This window comes from Ovis aries, chromosome 8 (genome assembly GCF_016772045.2).
Source record: "Ovis aries strain OAR_USU_Benz2616 breed Rambouillet chromosome 8, ARS-UI_Ramb_v3.0, whole genome shotgun sequence".
In the NCBI taxonomy this organism is placed as follows: Eukaryota; Metazoa; Chordata; class Mammalia; order Artiodactyla; family Bovidae; genus Ovis; species Ovis aries.
In genome coordinates, this window is record NC_056061.1 from 53294299 (window position 1) to 53307398 (window position 13100).

General features: G+C 38.1%; 1 protein-coding gene across 3 annotated transcripts in view; it reads right to left on the bottom strand.

Annotated features, from left to right (window-relative positions):
- Positions 1 to 13100, bottom strand: part of THEMIS (thymocyte selection associated) — a 207191-nt gene that overhangs the window by 113918 nt on the left and 80173 nt on the right. For all 3 annotated transcript variants that reach the window (XM_042253441.1, XM_042253440.1, XM_004011308.5), the window contains one exon: positions 8287 to 9335. In XM_042253441.1, coding sequence (XP_042109375.1) covers positions 8287 to 9335 — 1049 coding nt within the window. The remainder of the gene's footprint in view (positions 1 to 8286; positions 9336 to 13100) is intronic.

The following is a 13100-nucleotide window of genomic DNA, read 5'->3' on the forward strand; positions in this document are numbered from 1 at the left end:
AAAGCAACTTGTGTTTTTAGGAGTATTTTTCATCGTAATGATCATGACCATGACATCATGATCATATTGAAGCAAGAGTCTGGATGAAGCATAATGTAGAAGAACTAATGCTGCAAAAGGCTGGTTGAAAGTCTGCGCTTAAATAATGCATTTGTATGAATCATTTCTTTCTCTATAAATTTTTAGAAAAATACGAATTTTTGGAAGTCTATTTTTATGCCTTCTTTCAGAACCATCTTATGCTCATTTTCTATCTTAACATTTAGGCAGAAAATTTGGTTTGCAAAGCAAAGCATATGTCCTTATTTATGTAGGTCTTACATCAGCAATTAAAATAATGGTTGACTTGCAAAAAATGTATTTGCTCAAATATATATCTTATGCTTTACCAATTTTTTATAGGCAAAGATTTTATTCCAAAATAAATTCAGAACTGATAAATACAGTAATGAAAAAAATCATGTGAATCCATTTTGGAAACTGCAAAGTCATTTTGAACTTACCCTCTCTAGATCTCTCCACCTGCTCTTTGGATTTTTTTAAATTTTAGAAGAAAATGAATGTAGCAAAACTCAAAAAGCAACCGTTAACTATCTAGTGAGCCCACACATAACTCAATGATTCCAGGCACTAAACTCACTACAGAAATTATAAGAAGTTGGCAATTCAAATGTCTTCCCTTTATACAAACTGTGCATTGAACATTCCAAACTGTTGATTCTTCTCCTAAGGTTGCTCATTTCTAAATAGAGGTATCCAGGTTATCGACATTTAAGAAAGTGAAAAGCCTTTGTAAATGCCAAAAATCTAAAGTGAAATGATTTATTCCAAATTTTATTTCATCGCTTTGCAAATCTACTGGAAAAATAAATATTTTTAATTTACATTTTTGTGGAACTCTAATACTAACACTGAAAATATAATGATCACCTATTTGGTGGTATTTTACTTCTTGACTCCACAGATGGGAGAGAGATGCAAGGAACAGTGTGAATCAATGTTTCTCATCAGCTCTTTCTCATTCACCCAGTGAGAGCATTCTCAGCTGGCAGAAAGCTCAAAGATGGCCAAATTTTTGGTTTGTTCAAGTATTTCTAAGCAGGAATGTACTTCAACCATCCTGGAATGGAAACAATGTTCTCTGGACAAAAACTCCTTAGAAAAAAATAGTATTTTACTATTAGTTTTACAGCTTGCTCATTTTTTCTTGAAATTCCCTTAAAATTGGACAATGTTTTCTCTTACTTTAACCAATTACTTTTCATTTAAAAGTGATTTAAACCATTCTTTGGCTATTTGGCTAGACGTATTCATGTGTCATAACTAGAGGAAAGTATTAAAAGTTCTGATTACTCTCCCACCTCCAACAGCACAAAAAGTACTTATAAATATCCTGTGCTACCCATTGGGCACAGATTTCTACCTGCAAGGTTTCAGCTGGAAATTGGGTTTGGCTCATTTTCAACCCAGCACTTCCTTTATTCATTCTTTGCCTGATTCTCCCATCTTTTTCACTTCTTCCTGCTAAAGTTGGCTATTTACAGGCTAAAGCCATTTACTAGACTACAAACTGCAGGGAACTCAAAAACCATCATGTACTAATCTGTATGTTATCTGGCCCTAATAAAAGCTCAAATATCTGCTAACATACACTAAAACTGTATCTCACAGTTAGAATTTGTCTTTTTAAAGGAAGATCATAGATTCCCTTTATTTTCCTTGTTATTCAGATTTAAATCCCCAGTTTCTTAAGTATGTCTATATTTCACACTCCTTGCTTTTGGTCTTTGAAAATGGCTGACACATTAATTTTCTCTATTCACAGTGAAATAGACTTAAAACTTCTATGTTAGAACAAGCGGACACACTAAGGCCCCAGTCTTCAGAAGTGCAGAGTTGGTTACAAATCCACTCTTAATGTCTTTACACCATATCAGGTTAACAAAAACAAAAACAAATCACATCCTTTGTGACTAAATCCTACAGATGACAAATGAGTGGATATCTCTAAAGATCTAGATTTAGCCTAGGAGTGTGGGTTTCTTTAACACTTTTCAGCCACTCTGTCACACCAGATCAGAAATGAGTCTCTGCACCCAGCAGCAGCTGTTGAAGTGTTCTCTCTCTGCACCTCCCAGAAATGATTGCTTTCCTTCTGCCTTTTTCAGCTCTCACTCTAATTCTGGTACAGGGTTTGTTTTCTGCTCAGTTCATAGTACCTTGCCATAACTGCCTCCCCTGCTCTTTGTCTTAATGTCTCCTATGGGTGTTCTTGTCCGACAGAAATCTAGACATTCCAGCAGCAAAGTGGACACTTGGGCATTAAATGGCCAAACAGAGTTAGTGAAATGCAAGATTTCTGGTCCCAGATGCAGTCTCCAAAGGAGTGGAATATCTCATCTTTCAACCAAAGGTTTGTTTTTCTATCTGGTTATAGGCTTTTTCATCAGAATACAGAAGTTACATTTCTCCTACGTGGCACTCAGAAGTCATAGCCATATATATTCAGGACAGGCAAAAACCCCAGTGAGGATATGCTCTTTCAAACTATCCGAAACTACTTCTGACAGAGAAACTAACCATCAGAGAAGGAGAGTTTACTCCACAACGCTCTTACTTAGAACTGAATTTTAGGCCCAGCTTAGTTTATTTAATCACTTTATAACATTTAATCACTTTATAACATTGTTTTCATCTGATTAAATATCAGAATGCACAGATCTTAAAGATACTATTTTGAATTGGTATAAACCTAAGAGGAAATTTGAAAGGTTGCTTGGTGCATTCTTATCCGCGCCCCCCCCCCCCGCCCCCGCTTTTTTTTTCCCAGACTCCAAACCTTATTCTTCCAAACACTGAACTATCACATTTAAAAAACAACCACAGAATCTCCCAGTGTAAGACTTCATGGGCCTGGAGATGTGCGGTCATCTCTACTGAAATCCATCCCCCAAATCATCTGCCCTGCTTACACCCAAACCACAATTCTCAAATTTCTACAATTGAGTGCTTTCTTAGTTAGGTATTAGAGAACAGTTGACAATCTCACCTTGGGAAACAATTCTATAATATTCTAGCTCTTATAACCTATACTAAAAGAGTCTTAATTTCTAAACTTCTTAGGTGAAGTGTAGTGTTCATAACTGACAATGGATACCTATCACAAGTGAATCTGATTAACACTGTGTATATTTAATTTCTTACTATTAGACAGCCTATACAATTATTCTATTATTAGCAGGACAAGCAATGATCTTATAAAGCTAAGGACCAAGGGAAGGCAAAAGTAAACTGCACAATGAAGAATCTGATATTCTTCCCTACATATGTAATATGGCATTTTAATGAGTCAAGTCAGTTTGAGTAGTTAAACTCCAAGTAACCCTTACAAATTATTATCTGAATTTAAGGCACTATTCCACATACAATCCAAAATCTTCAAGGCTTCCTTTCAATGGCTGCATTCTGCCTACAAATATTTTTTTTTTAAATTTTATCCAATCCCTTCAAAAGCATACATAGAAGGGCTTTAATGCAGATATCAGAAGAAATATGAAAGAAATATGTGAAAGGATGACATCGTGATAACAAGAAATGGTTGGTTGCAAGATTTTTCGAGTACATTATAAAGAAACTGACAGAGTTTCTGTTTAAATTCCAAAAATAATATACTGACTAAAGTCCCATCTTCATGGTGAGAAAAAATGTTGAAAATGAGGCAGTCAGTAGATCTGAACACAGGTAAATTAGAGCATACTCTGGCATTTTAAACTGATTTCAGAGAAAATATAGCTCTTTATTGACCACACCAGAAACGATGAAACTAATCATGAATAATTATAGACACTCAATTGACTGATGATAAACTTTCGATCAAGCAGGTATCTCTTGATGACACTACTGACCTACGGTTTCCTAGCTTCTGCTGAACACTTTTCAGGGCCAAGAAATAAGTTCCAACGTATTACACCAAAAATGTCCTTCCTTTCACTCTCAACCAATGTAGCAATGGAAAATAAGAATGCACTCTTTGCTACAAAATAGCTCTTTCGATTATAAAATAACTAACATCATCTAGCACTAAGTCATTCACGTTTAGACTATCACTTAGTTTCCTTAATCATTCACAGAACAAAATGACTCCTGGACCTTTTAACATCTTAACAAATAACTCAACATCTTAACAAAGTTCAGTTAATCAACATTGTTCAGAAGTGTGACTCAAAACTAAATACAGAGTGGATGTGGGGTCTGAAAATCGAACAAACAGTAAAGAATTATTAATTTGATCTGGAATCCTACATGTATGAATTTAATCAAAGATAGCATTTGTTTTAGTTTAGCAGCTGGTGATAAAAGAAAATATATGCACTGATCTCTGTCCCTAGTTCTTGGCACAGAGCTCCTGAAGCCCTTGTAAATTTCTAGGTGAAAAGATACTAAGAACATTTTCTTTTCTAATATTTGGGTTTTGATCCCAGCTCCTGACACAGGGTTTCTAAATTCCCTCAAATTTTCTGTGCGATAGTGAGAGAGTTCATTGGAAAAGACTCTGGAAAAGTTCTCATTGGAAAAGACTCTGATGCTGGGAGGGATTAGGAGCAGGAGGAAAAGGGGACGACAGAGGATGAGATGGGTGGATGGCATCACCGACTCGAAGGACGTGAGTTTGGGTGAACTCTGGGAGTTGGTGATGGACAGGGAGGCCTGGTGTGCTGCAATTCATGGAGTCACAAAGAGTCGGACACAATTGAGCAACTGAACTGAACTGAGGTTGATAAAAGAGTCCAGGGCCCTCAAGGAGGAAGGAGTCTGAGACCCTTAAGGAGGAGAAAGGGGTACACAGCTCTCAAGGAGGAGAAAAGGACAAACTTTTTTTTTTCTACATTGGTTTCTCTTAGTTACATTAAAACATTATTTTCTTTAAGCCCAGAGCTAATGATTACACAACAAAACTCACCTTGCTTAAGGGTATGTTTTTCCTTAAGCTCTGTACTAATGAGCTTACCTTGTGGCTCAGCTGGTAAAGAATCTGCCTGCAATGCAGGAGAACTGGATTGATCCCTGGATTGGGAAGATCTCCTGGAGAATGGAATGGCTACACACTGTAGTATTCTGCTCTGGAGAATTCCATGAAGTTGCAAACAGTTGGACATGACTGAGCGACTTTCACTTCACTTCTAATGATTATATAATAACAATGTATATTGTTTCTCTTCCTTAACAAGAACCTTCCGACTAATCTTGTTATCTTGTAGGAGTGAGTCTGGTAAGACCTTTCTATTGTTAGTTCTAATCTTGTTAATTTCAGATGTATCTTGTGGGAATGGGTCTAAAAGTATATAAGGCCTTGATAAGATTAGCAAGGGGGGCACTCTGTTCCCCTTCTCATGTCTATGTCAGAAGCATTCTCCGTCCTTTTTCACTGTAATGAACTTCTGCCACACAAAAGCCTGAGTGATCAAGCCTGGTCCCTGATCCCAAAGCTAAATCTTCTTTGGAAGTCACGAATTCCACATCCTTCATCGTAAGCTATCAATAGGGGTGCCTTTTGTTCTAATAAGGCGACTCTGGGTAGATTTTCAGATGGCTCTTGAATGGAGGCTGGTCACCAGAAATACCAAGACATAATTAGAGGCTTGGAATTTTCAGGCCTAACCCCCATTCTCTAGAGGAGAAGGACTGGAAAAGGAGTTAGTAGTTGTTCATGCTTACAAGAGGAAAAGTCCATAAAGTTCCCCAAAGTAGAGTTCAGAGAACTTCAGTTTAGTGAACACATCCACATACCAGAAGGATAGTACTGCACACCCCATAAACTCCTGACCCTTCCAGACCTTTATCTGACTGTTCATCTGTATCCTGTATCATCTCCTTTAAGAAACATAGGAGGAAGACTGGAAGGTTTTCTAAGCAGTAACCTAGACACAACATGATCTCTTTGTGTTTCTTTCCTAATAAAGCACATAGATCATTTTCATTTGACATTCTTTCAAAAGATATTGAAACTTTTTTTTATTTTTATTTTTTCTACAAATGGTTTCTTAGTAGTTTAGGGATTTTTGGTCTTTTCCCTCCTACTTGTAATAGGCACCTATGCTTTTATATCTCTAGACCTTCACACACTGCTCCCATATTTCTATTATTTGAGACAACTAGTTGTCATTCCCTTCCCCACCAATCCTGGCTGTAGTTGGGACAACCAATGAGTTGATTGAAACAGGAAATGGGCATGTGATCCAAACTCCTCCTTCTTTTAAAAATTGGAACCAAACAAAGAAATTACATTCTTCTCTAGTGATGAAACTACGAGATGCAAGAACTATCACAAGTCATGTCCAATGTTTGATGAAAACGAAGGCCCACTCTGGCCGTGTTCTACATCCTGTCTCTAATCACCCCTGAATCCTAGTGTACCATTAGGTTCTCCAAAGGTACATGAACTCATACTTTCATTAAAAGGAAAAAGGAAGGAAAAAACCATTTTGCCATCAAAACAACACAGTCCCACAGGACTGCTGCCCACTTCAGATGCCAGTTACAAGTAGTAGGTTCCCAGGTTATTGACAGCTTCTGTCTGATGGTTACAAATCAGAGGTCCCCAGAATCCCATCCTTGGGTTCCATTAATTTGGTAGAGTGGCTCACAGAACTCAGGGAAACCCCTATTTACTTTAACCAGTTAAGAAACTTTTTGGAGGCTCTAGGGAAGAAAGCTTTCCTGTCTTTCTAGCTTCTAGAGAAAATCCGCATTCCGTGCCTCAATGATTCTTGCCTCCATCTACCAAAGCAGAAATGCTCCACCTCTCTGAAGTTCTTCTGTAGTCACATCTCTCTCTGACCCTGACCTCAAGAAAGATATTTTAAGGACTCTTGTGATTAACTTGGACCCACCTGAATGATCCAGGATAATCTCATCTGAAAGTCCTTAATTTTAAGTACATGTGCCAAGTCTCTTTTGCTTTCCATTGTAGTGTATTCAACAGTTCTGAAGGCTTAGGCATAGACATAGGCATAGGCATAGAGGGTGAGAGGGTGGTGGTAGGGGGATGGGGCTTTCTTCTGCTTCCCACTAAAATTGAGAGCAGCATTCCATCTCTCACATCATTTGATTCAGTAATAAAAATATATTAAACAGGAGAAGCCAGACACCCTCCATGTTTAGCAGCCTGTTAGTCAACATTATTTGGAAACAGTTTAATTTCAAAATGACTCCTTCAAAACTGATTTTCTGGAAAGGAAACTTCTGCTGGTTTTATCTTTTCCTGAAGATGAGTTTGAAGATCTTTATTGGATTTCCCCAGCAAACAATCAGAATGCAATCTTTGAAATGTAGAAGTGAAAGTATTTCCATACCCACGTCCTTGAAGCCTGAGGCTGCTATCATTCCTGAGTATAGACAGTAAACACAGCATCTCTCTTTGTTTTACTAATTGCTTTGTTTCCCCAAGCTGTCAGCTCAACATCTGCCAGGCCAGAATGCACTCTCTCCACATACCAGAGAACTAACTACTGCCGGCCAGATGAAGGACCTGAGCTCCCTGGTGTAGGGGTAAGTGATTTCCAGGCACTCAGCAGGTGGTTTCCAAGAGGCAACAACTTTCAGAGAAAATGAAGCTGAAACCCCTCCCTTCCCAAAATCTTTAGAGTGGTTATGGAGTTGTTGATTCTATAATGATCTCATACTGTCTGCAATTTTATTGATTTTGTTTTTCAAAAGAACTGTTAAAGATGACAATTCTCAGACAGGCAGAATGTGGGCAGATGCCCATATTCTCACATAGTTCTGCCAAGATGCTTTTGCATCTTTCTGTACATAAAACAAAATGAAGACATGTGTCATAGATGCCTGCTACTGGTACCTCACCCCCAGAAGAAGGGGGTTTATTGTGTGCTCATTTCCTGTATGTAGTACTAAAACAACTCCACCTAGAAAAAAATGAACAGCTCTTCCAAAATAAATGATATTTGCTTCTGAGGCACCTTATAAACCATTCCTAATTAACAAACCCCATTGAAACAGCAATTTGGGTCATCATAATCAAATGCCATCCCTGCTATTTTTAATTCTTAAAACTTGTCACATCTACTGGTGAAGCATCAAAATACAAAATGCTGTAACAGCTTATGCTGTGTTGATGTTCAATCATCTACTGTGCATCAGAAAGGCTCATTTCAAATATGGCATGAAAGGAAGAGAAGTAAGCAAAAACAAGATTCAGAAAAGACTTGAAATAAACTGCCTCCAGCAAAACGCTCAAGAGGAAAAACTGCAAAATCATAGCCTTACCTTGGGAGACTTGGGCAGATCCACTGTCTTCTCTTTTGCTAGGCTTAGCGAAGTTAACTCTATTTTCTCCACTGAGGGATGTTTCGGAGGGCGAGGTGGGGGGTGCAAGAAGGAGCTTTCATGTCTCCGTATCAGGTAATACTGTTCTTCAGTGATCTCTTCGACCAGAGTACTGACTAGAAATGATCCTGTATCCCCAGAAAAATTATTAACTAACTGAACAGTTATATTCACACGGCCAACAGGAATTTCCCAGCACTCCTTGGGGTTGGCAAAATCACTTATGAGTAGATAAGAGTTAGTGATAGATTCCTCCAACTGTAGTCCTGGTATAGCAGCCAAAATGTCTTTTTCAATAAAAAGGTCTCTCACAGACACCTTCACATTGAAGGGCAGGCGAAACTGTGCACAAAGCTCAGAAATCTGGTACAGTTTCTTATCATGGATCACCTCTACAAATCCTCCATCCATGTACAAAGGGAGCAGTGCTGCCTCATGGGAATTTTTGAGGATTTTTTCACAAACCAGAACATCCATCACTTTTTTAATTCCTTCACAGAAGACTTCAGTTGTCTGTGAGTGATGCACTAGAAACTCATCCCCGACAGAGACAGATGACAGCTCCTCAAAGGGGGAATGAAAGGCTTTGGTGGCCACCACATGCAGAGGCTCCTTTTCACTCTTTGCTATCTTAAGGTCATAGGGGGTTGGGAACTCTCGAGGTCGCCGCTTGAATTTGCCTTTATAGCTAGTGGGGATCAAGAAGTGTCTTTTAGAGGAATTGCTTCTAATTTCTGAAGCCAAGATCTTTGATGCCTGGCACTTTTTGTGGATCACAATGGTTTTCCCAGGCTGTAAAATGCTTATGGGTAGCTGGTTTCCTTGGGGTGCTTCTATGACTTCAGCTACTATGGGGAACTCTTTATTGGCCATTTCATAAAGATCTTGTGTAGATAACACCTGAAGAAACCAGTTGGCATCATAGCTGTCGGTAATGTCTTTGACTTCAACATCTAAACTGGGGAGGATACGGACTATATCCTTTCGGACTGAAAAAGAAAAGACATTTTTTGCATCAAAATGTTGCTCTGGAGTAGTATTAAAATCACTCCAGGAAATCCAAGGAAGAGAGGAAATATGTATTCACGTGGCTGATTCACTTTGCTATACAGCAGAAATTAACACAACCTTGTAAAGCAGCTATACTCTAATTAAATAAGTACTCTAGGGAAATGGCAACCCACTCCAGTACTCTTGCCTGGAAAATCCCATGAATGGAGGAGCCTGGCAGACTTCAGTCCATGGGGTCACAAAGAGTTGGATAATAATGAGTGACTTCACTTCAAAGAGAGTTAAAAAAAACTCAGTCCAGGTAACCCAAATAAATTTATTAGAAAATCTCAGATGCTTATGATATAACATTGCTTATGATATAACATTGCTTATGCATGACTTACCCTTTTTTATATTTAAAAATGAAATAGACTGTAAATAAAACCAACATCCATAAACCTGCCTAGTTTTAGAAATGGACATTAACTAGCATCTTGGAACCCTACAAAAGTCACCAAAATCATATCCTCACTTTAACCTAAGAGTAGTCATTCCTCTGATTTTTGTATTAACAATTCCATTGGGGGTATTTTTTATAGTTTTATCATACATCACATACATGAATATATGTACATGTGTTTAAAAGTATGTGTGTTTTTCCAGAAAATTTATTATATCATTTTAGGTCATGTTTTTGTGGTCCAGATAGTGTATGTAAAATCATCTTAGAGGAAAGTTTGGGTATTTTATGTAAGATTCTTCCTGCATAAGTCTCAAGACATACATCCTATATACAAAATTCTATCCTATGGGGTATAACTGTTTTGCAAAATCATGGGATATAAAGTACTCAAGATTAATTAATATGTGGAAATGGATACCAAAATGAAGTCTTTTTCCAATATGAAAACTATTCCTTTCTTTGCTGGTGCTACCTTAACACCTAGATTGAAAAGGAGAGTAGTACAGAATGTTACAGTCAAAAGACCACTCAGGAGTTCTAGGTTTGCTGGCAGAGTGCTTACCAGTGTATTCTCTGCCAGTGTGTCACTGGGAATAATGAATCTCTTTATTTTTCCCAAGAATTCTTTCTTTGAGACTACAGAGAGACTTAAAATATTGTCCTGAAATCATCTGCTCTCCATATACTGTTCCACACAGTATCCTCACAGATGGTCTTGCATCAAAAAATAAAGTTTTACATTAACATTAAAAGGATTTTATAATGGTTTGTATTGTCTTGAAAATATCTTAACACAATGTTTTTCAGCCTTTCTATGATCTACTATTATTTTCCAGTATATCTAGCCACCTTCTGTCAATATTCTTTCTTCCCTGTATGCTTTTGTAAATGAATAATTTGGAATATTTGGAAGACAGAATTTTTCTCTTATAATACATTACCTATATTAATATGTTTTGTATTACTGTTTATGGATCATCTGAAAATTCTAATCTGTGTCATATTACTTGTACATGCTGCATTAGAGAGTTCCTAAACACACACAGTATGACATTGTATTAAAGATGCTCAACATCACTCATTATTAGAGAAATGCAAATCAAAACCACAATGAGGTACCACTTCACACCAGTCAGAATGGCTGCGATCCAAAAATCTGCAAGCAATAAATGCTGGAGAGGGTGTGGAGAAAAGGGAACCCTCTTACACTGTTGGTGGGAATGCAAACTAGTACAGCCACTATGGAGAACAGTGTGGAGATTCCTTAAAAATTGCAAATAGAACTACCTTATGACCCAGCAATCCCACTGCTGGGCATACACACCGAGGAAACCAGAATGGAAAGAGACACATGTACCCCAATGTTCATCGCAGCACTGTTTATAATAGCCAGGACATGGAAACAACCTAGATGTCCATCAGCAAATGAATGGATAAGAAAGCGGTGGTACATATACACAATGGAGTATTACTCAGCCGTTAAAAAGAATTCATTTGAATCAGTTCTGATGAGATGGATGAAACTGGAGCCAATTATACAGAGTGAAGTAAGCCAGAAAGAAAAACACCAATACAGTATACTAACACATATATATGGAATTTAGGAAGATGGCAATGACGACCCTGTATGCAAGACAGGAAAAAAGACACAGATGTGTATAATGGACTTTTGGACTCAGAGGGAGAGGGAGAGGGTGGGATGATTTGGGAGAATGGGAATTCTAACGTGTATACTATCATGTAAGAATTGAATCGCCAGTCCATGTCTGACGTAGGGGGCAGCATGCTTGGGGCTGGTGCATGGGGATGACCCAGAGAGATGTTGTGGGGAGGGAGGTGGGAGGGGGGGTCATGTTTGGGAACGCATGTAAGAATTAAAGATTTTAAAATTAAAAAAATTTAAAAAAAACATAAAAAAGAAAAAAAATCAATGGTTATCTATAGGTTGAAGGTCAGTAAAAACTGCAAAGATTTTCCATTAAAAAAGAAAAGGGGGAAATGCTTTTAAAAAAAAAAGTTTATCAGTTCATTTTATAAAATTTGGTAAACTCAAACTTTTGAAATTGTTGCCATAGGTTTCCCTGAACCCCAAGGTAATTTTAGAAACTTTAAAATCACACTTATTTCAATTGAAATGAACACTGTTTAAAAATTATAGAGCTAGGACTAGATGGGTTCATAGACTCACGTCATTTCTCAAGTTGAGGGCACAGCTTGACACTGGTAGAATAGATGTCATTAAGGAGTTTCTGGGGATTCTAAATTGAACGTAAAGACCATAATACAAACTAGATCACAATCTGCATTTGGGCACAATGAGTACGATGGGGAAAGAACTGTCTTAATACTTTCAGTTCAGTTCAGTTCAGTCGCTCAGTCGTGTCAGATTCTTTGCGACCCCATGAATTGCAGCACGCCAGGCCTCCCTGTCCATCACCAACTCCCAGAGTTCACTCAAACTCATGTCCATCGAGTTGGTGATGCCATCCAGCCATCTCATCCTCTGTCATCCCCTTCTCCTCCTGCCCCTCCCCTCCCAGCATCAGAGTCTCACTTTAGGATGATTGTATTGCCAGAGAAAGCCTATGGGCCAGGCTACCTAACTTCTGTTCAATTTCTATGTATCCAATTCCTGACCTATATTCAATGCTTCTGTACCAAATCCTCTGAAGATATGCTAGCTTATCTGATCCTACTTGTAATACCAGCAGCATTTGACAGAGTAGATTTGACTCTTTGCTATATCATTTTCTCACTTATTTCCTTCTTATAATTCTTCTCAACTTTTTTGCTGGTTCCTTCTCCTGTACACAACACCCACTACCCCTGCCCACACACATACTTTTTAATGTTTCTTGGTTTTGCTCCTTTCTTTCTCCACACTCACACCCACATGATCTTACACAGTCTCACATCTGTCTTTAAGTCTCATCTGTATGCTGATGATTCGCCAATGTGTATCTCTAGCCAAATAATTCTCCTGCACTCCAAATATCTACTTAAGATCTCCACTTAGATGTCTAAAAGATGTCTCAAAATTAACACGGTTAAACTGAAATTCTGATCTTCCCAACCCAAACCCAATCTATCTGTTGCTCATTCTTCTAAGAAAACTCCTCTCATGCTTTAGGCAGGGTGAGGAAAAAAGTAACCATTTTGAAATACATCCAGATCATTCACTTCTTCTTAAAATAAAGGCCTGAGCTAAGAAAATCTATTTTGCTACAGCCCAGCCAACGTGGGTTTTACAGAGTCTAACGGATGTGGGAAGGGAATTACCAAACTCCAGTCCCTGATG